The sequence below is a fragment of the Oncorhynchus keta genome, chromosome 34 (genome assembly GCF_023373465.1).
Source record: "Oncorhynchus keta strain PuntledgeMale-10-30-2019 chromosome 34, Oket_V2, whole genome shotgun sequence".
Taxonomy (NCBI): domain Eukaryota; kingdom Metazoa; phylum Chordata; class Actinopteri; order Salmoniformes; family Salmonidae; genus Oncorhynchus; species Oncorhynchus keta.
In genome coordinates this window covers 28,429,076-28,452,249 of record NC_068454.1, presented here as the reverse complement: position 1 = coordinate 28,452,249, position 23,174 = coordinate 28,429,076, and the positions used below count along the sequence as shown (strand labels likewise).

Below are 23,174 nucleotides of genomic sequence, written 5' to 3'. Positions count from 1 at the left end.
AATAAAGTCAATGAAAATTTCTCAGGTAGCCAAGGACACCCAGCATCTAGTTACCGGGCTCCCTGTCGAGAACATGCCAGACCTGGCCGGGGTGGAGGCTCTGCTGATGCAGTGGCTCTCAGTAGCTCAGGGAAACCTGACCCTGCCTCTGTCTCTCAGCATGGGAGATGCTCTGATCACCTACTCTGGCTCTTTCAACTCTACCTCCCTGGCCTTCCTCAGACAGCTGCTCAATCCTCTCACCAACCAGAGCTCAGCGGGCATAGCAGACAACATCCTGCGGGCCATGGAGCAGCTGAAGACTGTGCTGGATGCTCCTAACGGCGACTCAACGCCCATTCTCCTGGGGTACGTGATCCAACTACAGGAGTTGCTGGTCTCGAGTCTACAGCTACGCAGATATGAGCAGCTCTTGCTTCCAGATGGGAACCTCACCACAGCTCAGGTGACAGACCTCCATTTGGCTGTGGTGGACCTCTTCCAGCTCCTGTACGTCCAGCAGCTTAGCCAGGCTGGGGATCAAGCTGCCCTACAGACCCTACTACAGAGACTCTCGGCCCTACTACCTCTACAGCTCCAACAGCAGTACCTTGGGATGGTCAGCCACTTCCAGGCTGTGATGGAGAGCTTGGTGTCATGTACAGCGGCAGGTCAGGACTGCACGGCTGCGGTCCCACAGGTTGGTTTTGTATTTGTTTTGCTATCCATTGTCCTTCTGTTTTTTTAAAAGGCATTTTAAATCCAATGTATTAATATTATTGTTATTATTACAGGTGCTCCAGATCCTGGCAGCTAGTGGGGACCACACGTTCAGTGGGGGCCAAGCTAAACCCAGCATGCTAAGCCAGGAGTCCATAAAAGTGACTGTCAACCTGCTTACTCTCCTCTTCGCCTGGCACGATACCGACATGTCTAACAATAAGTCGGTCACGCCAGAGTCTGTCCTCAAGACCGTGGACCAGACTGCCTTCTTCCTCCAGCAGATTACATCAACTCCCAACATCAGCGTATCCTCTCTCCAGCAAGCTATGCTACAATCCAACCTTACCCTGGGGGAGCTGGAGAAGATGGCTGCCCTGGCCGGTGCAACCAACGCACCAGCTCTCCTGGCTAGCATCATGGGCGTCATCAACGTGCAACAATGCCTGGAGCCCCAGCCCAACAATCCCATCAGCATGGCCCAGTGTGCACTGGAGCTGAGTGAGAAGGTCACTGGTTTTATCCTTGCTCTGCCTATACCTCCAGGATGCCAGTCCAACTGCACAGCGCTAATCTCCCTCCTCCCCATCCTGGTCAACCACTCTGTGAGTATTGGCCTTGCCGCCAGCTCTGGCCCAACCCCACTCATACCAACAACTGAGGCTATTACAGATACCATAGCCAGCATCAGAGAGAATCTACAGCATCTCAACCTGGAGTCTGTGGAGCTGATCAGTAACGAGCTCCATGTCCTTGAGGGTTTAATAAAACTGTCTGCATCTGGACAGTCTCCAGTCTACTCACACAATTCCACTGATCCACTGATGCAGGACTCGGGTAATGTACAGAAGGTGTATTTGGAGATAGCACAGTGGTACCTGAGGAAGCTAGAGAATGTGACCAGAACCAGTACCTTCTCAGAACTCCTGGACCCTTTCTTCCATATGGCAGAGATGCAGCTGGCTCTCCAACTCTCTCAGACTGAATTTACTATCTTTGTTAGTAAAGAGGTTGAGTATTTGATGAGAAGTATCCAATACCCTATCAACGGGACAGACGTGAGTAAAATCGGCCAATCGGTCATTAGGATACTCAAGGGTAACCTGGACCTGTTCAAGTTAAACATTGCTTACCAAGCGGTTATGGGGAACAATTGGCTAAACTACAGCTTGATTAATGAGGCCGAATCCCTGATCAATAATGAACTCACTGTGCTTGAGGGTTTGATCGAACTCGCCGCCTCTGGACATTCTCCAGTCTACTCACTCAATTCCACTGATCCACTTATGCAGGATCCAAATTACGCACAGAAAGTGTATTTGGAGATAGCACAGTGGTACCTGAGGAAGATAGAGAATGACACCAGCACCAGTGCCTTCTCAGAAATCCTTGACCCTTTCTTCTGTATCACAGAGATGCAGCTGGCTCTCCAACTCTCTCAGACAGAATTCACCATCTTTGTTAGTAAAGAGGTAGAGTATTTGATGAGAAGTATCCACTACCCCATCAATGGAACAGATGTGAGTCAAATCGGCCAATCGGTCATCAGGATACTCAATGAAAACCTGAACCTGTTAAAGTTAAACATTGCTTACCAAGAGGTTTTGCAGAACTCTTTCGGGAACGTAAACTGGCTAAACCACAGCTTGTTAAGCGAGGTCGAAACCCAGATCAGGGAGTACCTCAACCTGACACAGGATTGGCTGAGACAGCCCCGTGTGACCCAGGTCCTGACCAATATGCTGCATTGGAACATAAGCGGTGGGATGATGAATGTGACGACTCCTGTGATGGACCTCCAGCAACTTCTCAGGACTCTTGGCTCTCTCCTCACCCCAGAGCAACAGGCCTACCTCACAGCCATCCAACACAACAGCCAGGCTCTCAACCAGGTAATTTCATTTTACACAGGTAGTCCCATTGAGTGTTGACAGTATTTGTAAATATTTTACTATGGGGTGAATTTGAACTGTCAATGGGATACAAAGTGAAAATGTATACTTTTTAAATTAGGATTACAGCCCCTATGGCTGTTGTATGACAAACAAACACATTTCCACTTGGGGATTTCTAACACAAAATCTGGTATCTTCTATTTTCTTCTTCTCTTATCTTCTCCCTTTTCTTCTATTTAAAAAATATATCTTCTCTCCTTTCCTCTCCTATCCTTTCAGGTTCTGTTGGTGGCCAGTCAAGAAGGAGGTCTGGGAAGTGACCAGTTCATCCAGGCATTCATGGATGCTGCAAGCTCTGTCCTGAGTGGCTTCACCATGGGCCTCACACCACAGAATGGCACTGCAGAGATCCAGGGTATTCTACTGGGTGAAGAGGTCCAGATTATTCTTCAGGATGCCCTCCAGCTGGCATTCAGACCTAACATGAGCAACGCCCAGTCACTCAACATCACAATGGAGATTGTCAGGAGGGCGGAGGGCGTGGTTAGATTGCTGGTCCCCCAGGAGGCTGTTGGGTATCTGTTGCCAGGGTTCAGGTTCATTAGCACCTACCTTGAGACAGTCTCCAGACCGGGCGGGGCTGATAAGTGGAATGAGATGTGAGTTGTACTGTGTGTGGACTGTCAATATTAATGCATTTTAGTCTGCGTCCCAAATGGCAGTAGTGCTGTGCGTGGATCCTGGTCAAAAGAAGTTCCCGAGATAATATGGTGCAATTCGGGATGTAACCTTACTGATTCTAAATGCTCACTGAAAATCAGAAGATGTCAGTGTTTTTTAGGATGATGCTGTTGATGATGACAAAACATATTATCATCAGGTTGTTTTGTTACTCCCTCCCCTCACAGTGAAGATGATGACAATGATGCTGCTACTTATGCTGCTGCTGATGACGATAAACGATAACATAACGATAACAATGACATTTTCTTTCCTCTCAGCATTGTGAACGAGCTGAAGATGGTCCAGGGCCTCCTGGCCCCTGACAGCAGTGCCGAGGTCTATCTCTCTATCATCATCAACATCACTCATGTCATCCTGGACTCCAGCCAAAGCCAAGGCAAGTTGCCTATAACAGCTCCTCAATATCACTGTAGGACTACGTCCCAAATGGCACCCTATTCCCTACATACAGTAGTGCGCTACATTTGACCAGGGACCATAGGGTAGTGCACTATATAGGGAAAGGTGGCAATTTGGGACAGTGCGGCTACTGTCCTAATGGCCTGTGATATAGTACTGTTGGCACCATACACTTCATTATTAAATAACCCTACCAGGATCTCAGCCAGACACTTTAAGCACAGTTTATTGACATGCCAAAGTCAGAGTTTGTGTCCTCTAGGAAAAAATGACTGTATCTGTATATTAACAGTGGCCAGAAATCAACATGGCAAAATATATTGTACATCTATCTGTCTCACTGTCAGAATCTGTGTCTTCTTGGAAAACAATTAAGTTAGCTAACAGAAGCTATCAATTTGTTTGATTGTTGGCTACAGTTGATATGTTAATAACTAATGATATGCCGTCATTTTTCATAATTGTAACATTATTATCGTCAACAGGTAGCAACATGGGCCCTTGGAGTAACATGAGTCTATGGGCTAACATTGGTAATGATATGACTGCTGAAAACCTTGCAGAAATTGCTGGTCAGGTAAGGCATAATATATTACACCTTTGCGTTTATTATCAGTGAAATGGGGTGGCAGGGTAGCCTCGTGGTTAGAGCGTTGGGCTCGTAACCAAAAGGTTGCAAGTTCAAATCCCTGAGAATCCCCGAGCTGTTGTTCTTTCACTGAACAAGACACTTAACCCACTGTTCCTAGGCCGTCATTGAAAATAAGAATTTGTTCTTAATTGACTTGCCTAGTTAAAAAAAATCTGTAATCTAATTCCTTCTACGACAGTGGCAGTTCTGCAAAGTCATCTTTATACATGTGCTGAAGGCTTGTCAGTTGTATGACACATACCTCAGGCAGTCAACAACATGCCAAAGCACAAAATGCTATCCAATGCAGATATCAAGATTGTATATTTTGTGGTTTGTCCAGTTTACAGTTTAAAATATGTGTTTTTCCTCAATGGGTTACTGACTTGCCTAGTTAAATGAAGGTTAAATAAAAAATTAAAAAATACAAAGATTGAGCTGTCTCACTGACAGTAGTCACAGTAGCTCATGGTGTGGACAATTCCAATAATCATTTCAGTTAATCAATCTTTCCTTCTGTCTAATTTCCAATGAACAATTGAATATTTCATAATTGGAGAAAACTAACAATGAAGGCAATTTCCAATGACACATATTACGTCTAATAACCATGCCTTAATAAATGGAGCTGTTGTTAATAGTTGTCCAATGGAGAACACTAGCAACGTGATATTTTTGTATCCTTTCAGATGACTGGTCTCCTAAACTCTGTGCTACCCCTCATCATTGGGCAGCAGGGTATCATGCCTTTCCCTCTGCCTTCTCCTGAGATGCTCCCTGACATACTACCTGTGCTGATACAGATCCTCACTCAGCAGGCTAACCAAAGCAGCTGGGATAAGTAGGTTCAGGGGTCAGGGGTCATCCGTACAAGGACGAAAGTGGTATCTGGTTAGATAGTGAGAGGGAAGAGAATTACCATGGTGTTTTAACTATAGTAAGATAGTATAGTATAGCATGCTTGGGTTCCCGAGTGGCGCACTGCATCTCAGTGCAAGAGGTGTCACTACATTCCTTGGTTTGAATCCAGGCTGTTTCACATCCGGCCGTGATTGTGAGTCCCATAGGGCGGTGCACAATTTGCTCAGCGTCGTCTAGGTTTGGCTGGGGTAGGCTGTCATTGTGAATAATAATTTGCTCTTAATTCACTTGCCTAGTTAAATAAAATATAGGATTATATTGTAGTCAGTGGGGAGAACATTATCATGTTTGTTTTGGTAGTATTATATTTTAGTCAGTGGGGAGAACATTATCATGTTTGTTTTGGTAGTATAGTATTATATTTTAGTCAGTGGGGAGAACATTATCATGTTTGTTTGGGTAGTATAGTATTATATTTTAGTCAGTGGGGAGAACATTATCATGTTTGTTTTGGTAGTATAGTATTATATTTTAGTCAGTGGGGAGAACATTATCATGTTTGTTTGGGTAGTATAGTATTATATTATAGTCAGTGGGGAGAACATTATCATGTTTGTTTTGGTAGTATAGTATTATATTTTAGTCAGTGGGGAGAACATTATCATGTTTGTTTTGGTAGTATAGTATTATATTTTAGTCAGTGGGGAGAACATTATCATGTTTGTTTTGGTAGTATAGTATTATATTTTAGTCAGTGGGGAGAACATTATCATGTTTGTTTTGGTAGTATAGTATTATATTGTATTTTATAGTATTGAGGGCCACAACATAATAGCCTGTTATGTGTATATAGTGATAGTTTTAAGTTAGCTATATTATGTTGGTTGTAAAGTTTCTAAACCAAGTGCTTCCCTGTGTTGTCAGGTTGGAGGGGATGATTGGGGCCCTCCTGTCGACCCTCAGGGACACCCCGGTGTGGGAGTCTGTTCCCCCTGCTGTTTCTGTGATGAGCCAAGTCATGGGTGCCTTGGTCAACAATATGCAGGCTGAGACAGGTGAGACTGAGAGGCAGCTTTCCATACACCTTTTTTTCCATACACCCTTGACAGCACTGTTGTTTCCTTTGTACCACAGATTGCTAGTAATTCCGTACATTAGACATACAGTACATTAGCTACACAAGTTAGGGATTTAGTGAACTGTAGCCTAGCATTGGACGTTATTTATGCAAATGCTTATCTTAGTTGCTCACAAATGTTCCCATAAGTGTCCCATTGTAAAACTCTCTTTCTCTCTCTCCCTCTCTCTCTCTCTCTCTCTCTCTCTCTCTCTCTCTCTCTCTCTCTCTCTCTCTCTCTCTCTCTCTCTCTGCCCCCCCGCCTTTCGCTCTCTTTCCCAGCATTCATCTCGAGTTTCCAGAAGCCACTGGCTGTCCTGATGTCAGAGTTGGTACAAGCTGTGAATGGCAGTGATTTCAACATGGCTGACGTGTCTGAGGGAATGATCCCTGCCATCGAGCTCACTGTGGAAGCTGCCATACAGGTTTGGTCAGAGCACTGGCTGCATTCTCTATGTTTTCTTCTTTCTGCCTTACTGACAACTGCTGGTTTTCACCCTCTTCGTGACATTTACTAGGTTACGTGGTTGGTAACACAATGTCCTCAGTGCTCACTAGGAATGTCATGTTCTTCACAATAAATAACATGAGCCAATTTCATGAATTCATGTTCAATTGTTAAAGAACTTACCGGTTTGAATGCTTCAGTGGAAGGGAAACTAAATACCTCAAGCTATGCTGCTGTTGAAAGACAATAGGCTCCTCGTGTTTTAAACGTTCGTCCTGACTTGGGTAGGCCATTGTTTGTCTGTTTAGATATCTGTCCCTGAGAGAACAGTCTCAGGAATGGTCACAAATATACTTTTAAAAAATCTGGTTCAGAGATGTTCTTAATGACAACACAATGAGCAAAGACTCACCTTTGCTATCTGAACGGTGGCCCAAGATCATTGTGTTCAGTTAAAAAAATTAATATTCAGTTGACCGTTGCCAAAACTGATTGCCCCAGTATCTCATATCCCATCTCGTTGTCAGCCACATTACCTGTCAATATTGCCTAAAAAAGTTGTCTAGAACAGTTTCACAACCTTAAGAATCAGGAGGGAGATGTATCACAATAGGTCTTTTCACATTACCTAGTCAAACCCAGCCAAACCAAACTAAGCAGTACTGAGCTGACCAGGTTACACAACCACCATAGATGCTGGAACCATGCCGAAAAGGACAAATTTAAACAAAATATCAGAGCCAGCACAGTTAAGTTTGAGTTGGTACGACAGTGTGAAAAGGGTAAATGTGGATCAGATTCCAGCCCACGCCCAAGCTTGGACAATAAGGTACAATGAAAGATGAATAGAAAGAGAATAGGTCACAGCTTCCCCAACTTCCTTTCAAGTTGTGGATGATTCAACAAGGAAAAGAGACAAGGAAAAACTACACCATTGAGTTTAGTTTTAGTACGTTTTCTGATTCATTCTCAATAGATCACCTTTCATGTGACCAGACTCTTAGTCATGCCATACATATTTATGGTATAATGGTATATGGTATAATATGGTATAATAAAAGGAAGTGTTTCTACATAAATAGGGAGGCCATACACGTTTTATTGACACACTTGACCGTCTTACTTTATCGTCTGTTCTATTACCCTGCATATGATATCCTGTATTGTTGTGTGTTTACCCTAGAGAGAATCTGATGACTGTCCAGAATAAAGAAGTCAAATAAGGCTGATATTTTATCCCCCATTGTATGTATGAGACAATGTTGAAGTCACCATACTATCTTCTGCCCTTCCCTTTACTGGGGACTGCCTGTGGAGAAGAATGAGTCCATTTTACAATTAAGTAGAAATCATAATTCACTGTCCCTCCTTGTTGCTGTTTTTCATTTTCACCCATCATAAGGCTGCTAATAGGAGTAAGACCTTGGAGTGCAGGCAGGTCCTGAAAGCCTGGGAGCCAGTTAGAGAGGCGGCTGGGCTGAGTGAGGCCAGCCTGGGTTTGTGGTGTAACATCAGCCTGCTACCAGTCATGGAGGCCGATGCAGCATCCAACTATGTCTATGCCAATCCAAACATGACCGTGAGTAGTAGTAATCACACATCACTAGGATTTCAGTTTGTAAAACTTCCCCACTAGAGGGCACTGTGGTAGCACCTAGTAAACTCTGCTGCTACTTTACTGACACAGCTCCTTTGCCTGTTGTCTTCTGTTGTGTTCTCTTCCCAGGGCATGGGGATGGGGTATGGCACAGTATCAGTGGACACTACAGCAGCTATGATGGTGGCAGCTCTGCGTTCATTCTACTGGGTCCAGGTTAACCGCACCATAGTTACTGAGCAGCTTGGTACAATGCTGTTCAACACATTATACCAGCTACAGGGACTAAATATGACCACAGAGGACCAGGCTCACTGGAACACACAGTTTCTCCAACTACAACTGAGCCAGAGGTGAGTCCTGTGTGGCTCAGTTGGCATAGCATGGCACTTGCAATCCCAAGTTCTGCAGGTTCAATTCCCCCTGGGGACACCCAAAAGTGTCTGCTAAATATTATTATTATATATTAGTTAACAACCAAAACACTAATGCCCCTTTCACATGACTGAGCTGAGCTGTACTGCATTGGCCTGGTTACGTATCCACCATATGGTAGTGGCTGGAAAGGACAATGTGAAATGAAAATATCAGTATAGGACGGTTTGGGTCAGAACAATAGTGTAAAAAGGGTATAACAGTGACAAATACTTACCTGACCAGACCTTCGCACAACTTTGGCATGACTTTGTTTCTATGTGCCACTAATGGTTGTTTTGTGTCACCACAAGGTCAACTTTGACAGGCAGAGAAAGAGTGCAAGTCATCTCCGGTGCTGCTTTGTGTTCTTGTGTGTTCTGCCTTTCTCAGTATACCCGATTGACACACCCTGTTTGCTTTATAAGCTGTTTATAAGCTGTTTCTCTGACTGTATTCAAAAAGTATCCCAGAGTAGGAGTGCTGAGCTAGGATCAGGTTCACTCTGTCCATATAATCATATTCATTATGATCTGGAAGGCAAAACTGATCCTAGAACGGCCCTTCTTCTCTGACACACTTTGTGAATATGGGCCCTGGGAGTGCTCAAATACAAGACATCGAGAAGGACGAGGAGAAAACCATTAGGCAGAATCAAATGTTTATCTCAGAGGGTGAGAGAGAGAATTAAATAACCAATAAAGACACCAATCACAGTCATTTTATCACCTACACGCACAAACCAGAGGCAAACCAATATAGATTCCTTCCGAAATCACATAAGAGAATTTGGAACAATCAAATGTGCATTAGTTTCTTTGACTCTTTACCTGAACACAGATCGTGTGTGTGTGTGTGTGTGTGTGTGTGTGTGTGTGTGTGTGTGTGTGTGTGTGTGTGTGTGTGTGTGTGTGTGTGTGTGTGTGTGTGTGTGTGTGTGTGTGTGTGTGTGTGTGTGTGTGTGTGTGTGTGTGTGTGTGTGTGTGTGCAGATAGTGACGTCTAACTATTATTCAGTTATCTGAGTCTCAATTCCTCTTTAATTGATTTCGTTTTCTGTAATAATGAACTCAGTGCTGATAAGAATCACATTATACATATCTCATGGAATCAATCACAATTGCATCCCAAATGGCACCCTATTCCCTATATAATGCACTACTTTTAACCAGGGCCCAATGTGATAGCGCTCTATGAAGGGAATAGGGTGCCATCTGGGATGTAGACCAAGTTTGACGGCGAGAGTCGTAGATCACTGACCACTGTAATGGAAATATCCCAAAGAAAGAAATAATCTTATACCACGGCCTACATTATATCCCAAAATTATGAATAAGTACCCCCCAAAAAACATGATGATGATGAATTATGATTATATTCAATCCAGATTGAGAAATAATGGTATTACTGACTCATTATTATTTTATGTAGGGGAAAAGTGTAGCAGTTGCAGTACATGAAAGCATGCAGTAAATACATTCTCTGTTTCAATTTAACCACAGGCTATCCAACTTTAGCTATATGCTATTCTATTCTTTGTTTCTGACACCAACATATCTCTTGCTGCTATTTCACTAATGGGAGAGTAGTTTCACTGTCACATAAGTAGCATTTCTATCCTGCATGTATGAAATGACAATATCTGTGAAAGCATTAAATTGATCTATGTCTTTAACACATAGGGCCTGTTTCCCGAACACATATTCTCCATCGAGCTTGGAAACCGCTTCCTATTGTCCTCACTCACAGTCATAACCTTCAACATACAGATCTGTATATTCTTGTTGTAAATGATTAGTTTACAGTCATTGGTCCTAATCCATGTCTCTTGTCCTCCCCAGTACTCAGGATTTTAGGATGGCCTTGGATCAGCTGGATGCCCTGGCCATGGACAACCCCTGGATGAGACCCTACCTCCTGGCTGTAGAGATGACCCTAAACTACACTCTGGAGAATAGCCATCTACTTCAGGTATCTTACAATCTCCACTCAATGTGTGTGTGTGTGTGCGTGTGTGTGTGTGTGCGTAAACTATTCTATTCTATTTCAGAACTCCACCTCCGCACAGCATGTGTTCATGGAAGCCATGGAGATCCTCCTGACAGGCATGAACTTCACCGAGGACCTGGACCTGTGGATGCGTCCCTACCTCCAAGCCATGGAAATGACTATCAACTACACCATGGTCTACAGCCAGCTCCTCCAGGTGCTGTGCCATCTTCTTCCCTTGTGCCATTGATCAAGGCAATCACTTAACCCAGAAGTGCTCTCCATGCACCCGGTGGTTGCTGACCCCTGTGCCTCTCAACGTTTGTGTGTGTGTGTGTGTGTGTGTGTGTGTGTGTGTGTGTGTGTGTGTGTGTGTGTGTGTGAGAGAGAGAGAGAGTATGTGTGTGTCTGTGTGTGTTTGTCTGGGGGTGTTGGGAAAAGGCAGAAGCGGAATTTCAGTTTTCACCAAATGGACAATATTCTATACTATTCTATTCTATTGCAGAATGCCACATCTGCCCAGCACCTCCTGATGGAAGCCCTAGAGATGCTCCTCACCGGGTCTAATCTCACCCAGGACTCCATCCAGGCCATACTAACAGGTACAACTTTGCACTGTTATGTCATTTAAAATTGTGTCTAATTATCACATAAACGATTGGTCACATGAACGTTACAGAAATTGAAATCCATTCATCCATTCACAGAGAACATCTTCTCCAGGCCAGACGGAGGGTCGATCAACAAGCTGCTGAAAGATATGATCAGGGAGCTGGTCCGTGTACAGTTGCTGGGAGACTGGCCCATGGTCTACAGCGTCATGGAGCAGTTCCTATCTGTCAACACCACAAACCTCATCCTGGAGAAGGCTATTGAGTTCAGCGGCTGGTGGGGCTCCTCTACCGCCTCCGGGTTGGATCTGGTAACCCAGGCTCTGCCCAGGATGTACGAGGTGGTGAAGGTCTTCTTATCCACTTTGAGACAGATGAGTGTCCCCTTCCCTCCCATCTCTGAGATGTCCATGGAGCTAGCAGAGCACGTCATCACCATGCTCAGACAGGTATCCCAGACACATGCATGTGGTTAATTAAGATAGGATGTTATTATAAGTTAAATAAAATAAACACAAAGCTTCAATTGCAAATCATATTCAAGTAGGTGCTGGCCTTTTTTTCTGAATTTTTAGGTATCTCAGACCAGTGATCTCTTCGCCCCGCTGGACTACTACCTGAGCCAATTACAAGACGAGATGACCGGGCGGAGCAGGAGTCCCTTCTCCCACCACAATGAGGGTGTTTCCAGGAGGGTCCGCCGCGAATTGATGAGGAGGGAGCCAATGAAAGAGCCAATGGATGACTTCCTTGATCTGTTCTACTTGGACTACCCTGTCTTGTTCCAGGCCCTGACAATGCCACCCACCATGCCAGACATCATGGAGACTGCCCATATGTTCTTCGGCAACCCTGACTTGTCTGTAGTGCTCAAAGGGGTCTCTAGGGACATTGGCATGGTACCACCATCACTACCACCCATGGGGAACGTCTCCAGGTCTATGTCCAGGGCCGGAGCCATGACATGGGGCCCCTCAGTCCCCCCCCCTCTGGACGACCCCATCGACGTGGCCCTGGGCATCCTCTCCTACCTCACCCTCCCCAGACAGTGGCAGGCATACAGCCAGCTGTTCGTGGAGATAGCCCATGAAGACTGGACCATGGAGGACTTGGCCAAGATACAGAAGTTGTCAGCAGGCCTGGGCAAGATGGCGGACATGGCCATGGTGCTGTCCCAGCATCCCCCACTACAGGTCGCCCAGAGGGTGGAGCATATGGTTAGGCAGCTGAGTGCTGAGGTGGCAAGGATCATCTACAGTGGCCCCAACAATGGATCCAACATGACCATTCAGTTTCTCACCGCCTTCAACGACATCCTGGCAGATAACCTTGAAGAGGTCTCTGATATTACATCTCAGATCAATGCCATCATTCAGAACATCCTCAGCTCTCTGTCCAGACCAGAAGCTTACATGAGTCTGGCTCCGTACATGATGGCTCTAGACCAGACCATTGCTGTGTTCACCTCTTACCTACCCACGGACAGCCTGATGTACCTCAACACCTCTGGCCAGATGGTGAAAGGCTTTGCACTGCTGGTTTCACACCCACGGGACATGAAGAACATGATGAAGGCTACAAGCATGCTCTCTGCCTCACTGGATCATCTCCTGGCCTCCGATATGGAGACGACCCTTCCGGACAGGAAGCCGATCCAGTCCATCACTCACCCTCTCTTCCTGAACAGTGCCTTAGCCACTCATACCCTGTTCAACCTCTCCGCTGCAAGTCACAACTTCAGCAGCCCTCACGAGAAAGAGGCAATGATCAATCAGACTTTCCTTGCCCTGGTGGCCTTTCTGCCTGAGGACCAGAGGATATACGTTCTCCCTCTGGAGTCGGTCCTTCTCGCTGCCCTCTCTGGGGTCTCCAACACGGCCCAGATCCCTCCATCCTTCCTGGGGATCTCCAAGCAGGTCACCATGTCTATCCTTACCATGCTCAACCTAACCAACACCCCAACAGGGTACCAGGGGGACAGTGCTGGTGCCACGGTCCAGGTCCTGTTTAGAGTGTCACAACAGGTAATGCTTGTGACTGCCTTTGACAGATATTATAATGTCTTTTGTAGCTGTTATAAGTGCTTTATGAATGCATACATAAGTGGGTCAACAGTAAATATGTTAGCCATATTTGTAATGTTTCATAATGCGTCATTACATTGTAAATTGTTCTTGCAATTGAGCTTGTGGCTTGCTATTTGTACAATGATTTTTGAACAATTAAAAAACATCATCATAATCATCATCACCAGGTGTCCACCAGCCTGTGGCAAGGTTTATCAATGCCCCAATCAGCCGTCCTAGTACCCTCCGCGTTGGCATCCCTCAACCAGGCTGCTATGGCTGTGGCACCCCTGATGCCCGATGGCAGTGAACACTACTTCAACGTCTCCCTCCATATCTTGCACATCACCGCCATGGCTATCAACTACACCACCACCACTGGGGACATAGCCGGCGCTATGGCTGTCATCTCCAGCTCGGTTCAGAGTCTCCTGGTCTCTCTGTCTTCATACCCCAGCCTGCAGACAGCAGGCAGTATCATAGGTAATTGTTTCTTCATCTTTTTTTTGTACCAGGGAACTATGATACAAGATTATGGTCCCTCTTGTGTCAGGGACTGGCAAGCTATAATTATCTCCTCCATGGATGAGCACTTACAGTTAAGATCAAGCAAAACATTTGCTGAACATTTTAAATGTATTGATTCAAACAAATTAACCAATATATACTTGTTCCTCCTTGAAGGAATGCTTACATTACAACTAGCACTGTAGAAATGAATATATTTGTGTCTGTTAACCATTTAGGAGACCTGGAACATGCCATCCAGAAGATGTTGCAGGTGTTACGGTCAGGCCGAGGCCCCCTGGCCCAGACTGCTGATGTCACCCAGCTGCTTCTCCATAATGTTCAGGGTCTCCTGGGCCTGGCAAACACTAGCATGGAGGCCAGCGTGGCTCGTCTGGTATTGGCTGCAGCCAAGATGAACACTGGACATCTGCTAATGATGAACGAGACCAACTGGACACACAAGTTCGTTTTCTGTTTTTAGACTGATTGCATATCTGTTTGTCCTGTCCTGCCAACTTCTATGGTTGTTGGCATGAACATGATCATAGACATTGGCTATAAAGCACAAACAGGTCTGGGACCAGGCTACGTTTTGCTGTTGCTTTGGAGATAAATGGTTAATGAAGCTGGATAAGTGTCCCGTCTGTCCCATGACAATGGCTTGTGCTCACAGCTGTAGCATTCAGAGATCTCAGCTTTGATGAAGCAGTATTTTCCAGTTACTTGGTATTTACTGTAATATTATAATCTACTAATAATATCATCTCGTCTGTGAGGATCATGTGCATAACAACCATGATGAAAGATGTAACTAATTGTAGTTTACAGTAGTACATGCAGAAATGAGAGGAGCAGCTGATGATGATGGTTTTTTGTCTTCCGCCCCACTCCCACAGGTTGTCAATGGTTCTGACAGACATATCTAACAGGGTTCCCGAGGACCTTCCCTATGCTCCCCTTATTAAGAATATCACAATGGGCCTGGCCACTGAATCACAAGGTAAGCCTAGTTACTTTACTCTTCTAGTTACCTCTTCATTTCCCCCTCCTCTCTTAGTGGTTCAGAGGTTCATGGCTCAGTCGGGACTCCCTTGAAATGAGATGTATTGCTCAATAGGACTCACGTTGTTTAAATGGAGGATAAATAAAGGAGACAAGTCTCACTATAGACCTGACCAATTGGCTCCAGAAAGACATTACAAAGACAAAAAAAATCACATTTAGTTTCCATCGTTAGTTTGATGGACGGGAATCCGCTGAGTGGACAAGATTACTTTTCTTCATTCTTCCATTATCCTAGCCTCTAACCCTAGAATACCTCTAACTATACCAACATCCCAAATGGCCTATTCCCTATTTAGTGTAGTACTTCTGACCAAGGGCCATAGGGCTCTGGTCAAAAGTAGTGGGGTCGTTCATGAGTTGCGGTAGCATTTGCGTCCCTTGCCTTTGCTACCATGAAAACACTTTAAAATGACAAATAGTTACACATCATATATGTTTTTGTTAATATTAAGCTGTTTATCAATGATAAAACTTAATTCAAGTCCTTTATACAATGTTTATGCATTGTTCAAAGTACATTACAGTAGGGTAAGCAAACTGTCTTGTTCCCAGTAGTGATGTGTAGAGTTAATAGTGACATATTTTGGGGATTTAGAGATATCTATATATTATGAATGCTAGAAAGTGAACAAAAGTATTTATCATATTGTATAGATTATTAAAAACAAACAAAGCTATCAAAATACCTATTTTATTTACTAGTATACTTTCTGTCCCTCAGTTATACCATATGTCATTGGTGTTAGCGCCTTGAAAATCACTCTTTACGAAGACATACAAGGACCTTGAGCATTCCCTCCAGTGGCAAACTGTTATCGGGGGAGGTGTCTATATTAAAGACAATGATTAGCTTATCACACCCTTTTAGAATGTCATCAATTTGAGGATTCCATTGATAATTTGGTGTGTCTAAATCCAGTGTCACTTGGTGTTACTAAATGTAAATGAAGGGAAATAACATTGTGAGCAAAATCTTTAATCATATCACTTTAAAGGGTTAATAACCTTGATTTGAGCATACCCTTGATTTGAGCAACCCCTTGATTTGAGCAACCCCTTGATTTGAGCATACCCTTGATTTGAGCATACCCTTGATTTGAGGATATCCTTGATTTGAACATACCCTTGATTTGAGTATATTTGGCATCCATTTAAGAAAATATCCTCAACAACCTAAAATGTCTCATTAGTCTTACCATCATTGGTGTTACTACTGGTGGCACAATGTTATCATAATATCCAAAATGTGTAAAGTCATTAAGCTGCCATATTAGTTGATTTAGAGTGGGAAGATGTACCTAAATACATTTAAATAAGAACATTCTAGAATAAAAAAATAAAAAATCCAAAATGCCTCTAACTGTATGTTCTCCTACTAACTTTCACAGACAAACTCCCCTGGTGTCTTTCCTCCTCCTACTCACATTGTGTCTCATTGCATAGCGGCTCCTCTAGACTCCTACAGACCTAACCCTCACAGACAACCACATGCAGTCTTCACCCTGTTAAATGTTCATATGCATAATTTGATTTCTTCAGCCCCACATGTCAGGTGTCCTCTGATACAGAAGTCAGAAGTCAGACCTTCCCTCCGCCTCTCTATTTGACCTTTATATAACTCCTACTTGGAACTCCTACTAGGAACTCCTACTTGAGGAATCCCGTGCAATCAATTATTTATATACACTAGATGACTGACAGAGGGAGCTGTTTTGAAGCCATCGTGCCTCCATCTTGGCACTACCCCACCATTGTAAATAATATTTTGGAAGCTATAGAAATGCATTTTTTTTATGTCTACATTTGTTTTTGCCAATTTTATGATATTATCGACACCTTAATGCATACTTTAAAGTTATATTATAAAACTGGTTGTTTGGATCCTGGATACTGATTGGACGAGCAGCTTTCCACACTATGCTGTATTGGCTGTCATAGACACACCAATGCCTGCTAACAGTTCCATATAAAAATGATCACTCCATAAGAATATCATGCTCATGTTGCTGTCCGAATCATCGCTTGTATTTATCTCTACTCGCACAATATTTCTCCTTGCTTCCAACATAGCATTTAGTTTCGTACAGCAGGGGTTAATATAAGTATCTCTGTCTGCCTGTCTGACCTCAGAAACAATGTTTCACTTTAGAATACCGATCTCTGTAGTACCATACATACTGTAGAGTTAGTTGAATCACACATCAATGTCTTTATCATGGACATATCCAAGTAAATACCAAAAGACAATAACTCAAACAAACGAAAATGCAGAAAGTGGACTGTCATTCCAGTTTCAATGTTTGACATGACTGAGTTATCTGAAGTCGGTGACAAGTGACAAGAACATTATCCAGCCTGCATAGCAACCATTCTGTTTAGAACGGACGACCAGTCCTTTTGCATAGCAACTTTGTGAAAAATAATTAACAACTGGGTCGCGTTTGTAGCAACATGACCAAAAGAACTAACGACCACATTTTTGTCCAGACAATATCTTGAGGTGGAAGAATGAAATTTGATGAAAGTTTTGATGAAAATTTGTAATTTATTGTCATTTTAATATGTTGGTATCGTGTCAATCCAAACAACGCCATTTACCTGTGACTGTATTCATGATGCAGCACTGCCTCTTGTGCCTTATTGGTAAATTATGTGAGCGAAACATACAAAAAATACATGAAAATATATAAATTTTCCTTAAAGTATAATATTTTGAAAGTACTAATGTTACTGTCCCCACTACAACATCAAAATATACACTTAAATACATACAATATATACTGTGGGATTCCATCCATTCCTATGGAGGACTGCTCCTTCTGGGGGAGTGCCAATATGGCTGACCGGTTGCTTCAAAGCCTCTCATTGGCCAATACATAGCATCAGCAATCCAGAGTTTATATACATCACTGCTCACAATGTGTTTTTAATGTAGCCATATTCCAAACACCATTATTATATAATGGACATATTTCATATTGAAACCAGGCAGTGCAATAGGATGGGCTTAATAATGTGAGCTTTGTTAGAACTCCAGATAAGCCAGGAGGCATATGGCACATCTCCAAGAGAAAGACACTCTGCTCCTTATTAAACCTTATTAAATCGCATTAGCCAAGTAAGAATTCAATCACTAAATACCCCCCCTCCCACACACACACACACACACACAAATATAATAGCTTTGTGACCACATTTTAATTGGCTACTGTACTTGTTTTATAATGCCATGTAACAAGGTTATATCTCTGTATATGCAATATAGTCACTTGAAAAACTGCACCACAGCTACTTCAGCTACAACCCTTTCATTTCCCAGAGGTATGATCCTAGCTTGAGGATCATACCCTTTTTATTATTTTCTCCACGGCAGTACCCCTGAGATCCTAAATGATTCAAAGTGTATGTTAAGTCACTCGCTTTTCTTCTGGGTTTTCAATGCAGTGCACCAATATTTACCATTCACCGTAGTTCGTGTCTCGTTTTAATTAGATGTTTCGCCTTGAGGTCTCACTGCTTTGACCAGAGACCTAAGTAGTGCACTATGTGAGGAATAGGGTGCCATTTGAGACGTAGAAAGTTGGTCCCTTTGCCTCGTCAGTAGTATGCAGGGTCCCACATCATTTGCTGCTTGCTGTTCAGAGAAGCCACCCTGAAATAGAGGTGGTAATGATGCCCTGTGGGACACTGTGTTACCATGTCACCTTAACACATCTCTACTGCCCTCCCTTTCCCTCCCACGCTCTCTCTCTCCCTTTTTGTATCTCTCTCCCTCTTCCTCCCTCCCTCCAAAGTGAACCTACACCTCCTACTCCAGACCATCCAGTTAGGGTCTGAACTCTTCAGCAGCAGCTGGTCAGATGGAAACTTCAGCAACATACTGGTCTACCTGACCTCTAAGGTTAGAACACAGTACTTCTCATGAAACTTTCATCTGTAGGGCGAGAGGGATACGGAGGCTATTCTCTCTGGAATAATGTCTAGAATACCATAACATCACCAAGACTAGGGTAGACACAGACATTTGTTGCAACAGCGAGGAGCTACATGTGTTCTACAACAAGACACACACACATACAGTAACATGGTTTATTTACAGTGTTTTGACTGCTACCATTGGGCTTCTATACTGACAAAATTCACAGTCCATATGACTCATCTTGCACGTTCTGCTTTGTGAGTGAGCAAGATTTTCAATGTAGGCCTATTCATTACACATTGCAAATAAACTTGTAACTTGTGTTGCAGGTGTGTGCGCTGGAGGATATGGACTCCATCCAGCAGGTGATGCAGGCTCTGTCTCTTGGCCCAGGGTTCCTGTGTGAGACTGCCATGCCCATTCTCCAGGCCTTCCACATAATGACTCAGAGTCTGGCTCAGGACAGCTCTGACCTGTTTGAAGCTCTGTTCGAAACCTTCATAGGGGACCCCAACACCTACAATGTCAACATAAACTGGTATGGAGACATTATAGGACATGTAGACTTCAAAATAAATGAAGAACTAAATGGTATATTGTGTAAATGGAAGTTATCGTTGACAAATGTTCATGTGTGCGTGATGTGTATGTTTGTGACACAGGACGTCTGCACTCACCCAGACGCTTGGCCTGAACATCAGCAGCCTGAAATCCCTCAACATCAACATGACCTCTCCAGGTATACCAATTACTTTTCAACATTTATTTATTAGGATTTTATTGTTGTTTTTGACGGTGACAGGCATGGATGAAGGGGAGATAGATAGATGAATTAAAGGGAGATACAGAGGTGAGAAGGATGATAAGGCCGGGATTCGATGTCATGCAGGGGGGACAATATATGCTGGAGGCAGTGGCCTTAACCACTAGACTAGATCAACTCCATTCACCACTGCCCCATTACTTCAATTACTGCACTCCATAAGCCAAGTCATTAATGAGCTAATTGCTTATTAATTCAGGGTTAATTAGCTCATCACTTAGATCATTTGTTAGCTAATTGCCTAATTATACTATGAAGCGTAAAGCTCATGTAATGTATTTTGCTCTTCTGAACATGCAGCCCATACTGCTTTTAGAATGACTTCTAATATACCACCTTTAAATATAATTATAATCTGGGTGGTTCGAGCTCTGAATGATGATTGACGGACAGCAGTGGTATATTAGACCATACACCACACGTATGACAAAACTTTTACTGCTCTAATTACGTTGGTATCCAGTTTATAATCCCAATAAGGTACCTCTGGGGTTTGCATTGTGCATAAGAACAGCCCTTAGCCCTGGTATATTAGCCATACACCACACCCTCTTGGACCTTATTGCCTAAATATACACTACAGTTCAAACGTTTGGGGTCACTTAGCAATGTCCTTGTTTTTGAAAGAAAAGGACATTTTTTGTCACATTGTGTTAGCTAATTCAAGTTGATAATTTTAAAAGGATAATTGATTATTAGAAAACCTTTAGCACAGCTGAAAACTGTTGTCTGATTAAAGAAGCAATACAACTGGCCTTCTTTAGACTAGTTGAGTATCTGGAGCATCAGGCAGAGTTCCTCAACTTAAGCCAAACTTAATATTTGATTTTTATTGGCCAGTCTGAGATATGGCGTTTTCTTTGCAACTCTGCCTAGAAGGCCAGCATCCCAGAGTCGCCTCTTCACTGTTGACGTTGAGACTGATGTTTTGCGGGCACTATTTAATAAAGCTGCCAGTTGAGGACTTGTGAGGTGTCTGTTTTTCAAACTAGACACTCTAATGTACTTGTCCTCTTGCTCAGTTGTGAACCGGGGCCTCCCACTCCTCTTTCTATTCTGGTTAGAGCCAGTCTACACTGTTCTGTTCTGTGAGTAGTACACAGCATTGTACAAGATCTTCAGTCTCTTGGCAAATTTTCGCATGGAATAGCCTTCATTTCTCAGAACAAGAATAGACTGATGAGTTACAGAAGAAAGTTCTTATTTTCTAGCCATTTAGAGCCTGTAATCGAACCCACAAATGCTGAGGCTCCAGATACTCAACTAGTGTAAAGAAGGCCCGTTTTATTGCTTCTTTAATCAGAACAACAGTTTTCAGCTGTGCTAACGTAATTGCAAAAGGGTTTTCTAATAATCAATTAGCCTTTTAAAATGATCAACTTGGGTTAGCTAACACAACGTGCCATTAGAACACAGGAGTGATGGTTGCTGATAATGGGCTCTGTACACCTATGTAGATAGTCTATTAAAAACAGACGTTTACAGCTACAATAGTCATTTACAACACTAGCAATGTCAAAACTGTATTTCTGATCATTTTGATGTTATTTTAATGGACGAAAAATGTGTTTTTCTTTCAAAAACAAGGACATTGCTAAGTGACCCCAAACTTTTGAACGGTAGTGTATAACACATACATATACAGTACCAGTCAAAAGTTTGGACACTCCTTCTCATTCAATGGTTTTTCTTTATTTTTACTATTTTTTACATTGTAGAATAGTAGTGAAGACATCAAAACTATGAAATAACACATATGGAATCATGAAGTAACCAAAAAAAGGGTTAAACAAATCAAAATATATTTTAGATTCTTTGCCTTGATGACAGCTTTACACACACGTGGCATTCTCTCAACCAGCTTCACCTGGAATGCTTTTCCAACAGTTAATGGAATTCCCTACATACGCTGAGCACTAGTTGGCTTCTTCAATTGGGTTGAGGTCGGGTGATTGTGGAGGCCAGCCTGGAGGTGTATTGGGTCTTTGTTCTGTTGAAAAATCAATGATAATCTCACTAAGTGTAAACCAGATGGGATGGCATATCACTGCAGAATGCTGTGGTAGCCATGCTGGTTAAGTATGCTTTGAATTCTAAATAAATCACAGTCAGTGTCACCGGCATAGAACTTCCACACCATCACATCTCCTCCTTCTTGCTTCACGGTGGGAACCACACATGCAGAGATCATCTGTTCACCTACTCTGCGTCTCACAAAGACACATCAGTTGGAACCAAAAAACAGATTTCCACCGGTTTAAAGTCCATTGTTCAGGTTTCTTGGACCAAGCAAGTCTCTTCTTCTTATTGGTGTCCTTTAGTAGTCGTTTCTTTGTAGCAATTCGACCACGAAGACCTGATTCACGTAGTCTCCTCTGAACAGTTGATGTTGAGATGTGTCTGCTCCTTGAACTCTGTGGAGCATTTATTTGGGCTGGTAACTAATGAACTTATCCTCTGCAGCAGAGGTAACTCTGGGTCTTCCTTTCCTGTGGCGATACTCATGAGAGCCAGTTTCATCATAGCACTTGATTGTTTTTGCGACTGCATTTGAAGAAAGTTCTTGAAATTTTCCATATTGACTGACCTTCATGTCTTAAAGTACTCTGCTGCCTGTGACTGGATGTTCTTGCAAAAATCGCTGAAGTTGGAGACTTTTATCTCCCTCACCAACTTCAAACATCAGCTATCCGAGCAGCTAACCATCGCTGCAGCTGTACATAGTCTATAGGTAAATAGCTCACCCTTTTTCACCTACCTCATTCCCATACTGTTTTTATACTGTTTTTATTTATTTACTTTTCTGCTCTTTTGCACACCAATATCTCTACCTGTACATGCCCATCTGATCATTTATCACTCCAGTGTTAATCTGCAAAATTGTATTAATTCGCCTACCTCCTCATGCCTTTTGCACACATTGTATATAGACTGCCCATTTTTTTCTACTGTGTTATTGACTTGCTAATTGTTTACTCCATGTGTAACTCTGTGTTGTCTGTTCACACTGCTATGCTTTATCTTGGCCAGGTCGCAGTTGCAAATGAGAACTTGTTCTCAACTAGCCTACCTGGTTAAATAAAGGTGAAATAAAAATAAATAAAAAAATAAAAAAATGATGGACTGTCACTTCTCTTTGCTTATTTGAGATGTTCTTGCCATAATATGGACTTGGTCTTTTAACAAATAGGGTTATCTTCTGTATACCAACCCTACCATGTCACAACACAAATGATTGGCTCAAACACATTAAGAAGGAAATAAATTCCACATATTACATTTTAACAAGGCACACCTGTTAATTGAAATGCATTCCGGGTGACACCTCATGAAGCTGATTGAGAGAATGCCAAGATTGTATATTATTATATTATAGTAAAAATAATG

At 42.9% G+C, this 23,174-nt stretch overlaps 1 protein-coding gene across 2 annotated transcripts in view; it reads left to right on the top strand.

Annotated features, from left to right (window-relative positions):
* The window catches only part of abca12 (ATP-binding cassette, sub-family A (ABC1), member 12), a 94,591-nt gene that overhangs the window by 25,124 nt on the left and 46,293 nt on the right, over positions 1 to 23,174 (top strand). Inside the window, exons 20-40 of one of the 2 annotated variants that reach the window (XM_052493568.1) lie at positions 26 to 679; positions 774 to 2,591; positions 2,874 to 3,253; positions 3,596 to 3,714; positions 4,223 to 4,314; positions 5,058 to 5,209; positions 6,154 to 6,284; positions 6,629 to 6,771; positions 8,197 to 8,373; positions 8,521 to 8,744; positions 10,646 to 10,775; positions 10,855 to 11,010; positions 11,299 to 11,395; positions 11,501 to 11,853; positions 11,980 to 13,428; positions 13,659 to 13,953; positions 14,217 to 14,442; positions 14,877 to 14,980; positions 18,840 to 18,946; positions 19,294 to 19,502; positions 19,627 to 19,703. In XM_052493568.1, coding sequence (XP_052349528.1) covers positions 26 to 679; positions 774 to 2,591; positions 2,874 to 3,253; positions 3,596 to 3,714; positions 4,223 to 4,314; positions 5,058 to 5,209; positions 6,154 to 6,284; positions 6,629 to 6,771; positions 8,197 to 8,373; positions 8,521 to 8,744; positions 10,646 to 10,775; positions 10,855 to 11,010; positions 11,299 to 11,395; positions 11,501 to 11,853; positions 11,980 to 13,428; positions 13,659 to 13,953; positions 14,217 to 14,442; positions 14,877 to 14,980; positions 18,840 to 18,946; positions 19,294 to 19,502; positions 19,627 to 19,703 — 7,093 coding nt within the window. Of the gene's footprint in view, positions 1 to 25; positions 680 to 773; positions 2,592 to 2,873; positions 3,254 to 3,595; positions 3,719 to 4,222; positions 4,315 to 5,057; positions 5,210 to 6,153; positions 6,285 to 6,628; positions 6,772 to 8,196; positions 8,374 to 8,520; positions 8,745 to 10,645; positions 10,776 to 10,854; positions 11,011 to 11,298; positions 11,396 to 11,500; positions 11,854 to 11,979; positions 13,429 to 13,658; positions 13,954 to 14,216; positions 14,443 to 14,876; positions 14,981 to 18,839; positions 18,947 to 19,293; positions 19,503 to 19,626; positions 19,704 to 23,174 lie in introns of both variants that reach the window. The other variant, XM_052493569.1, reaches the window with a different exon arrangement.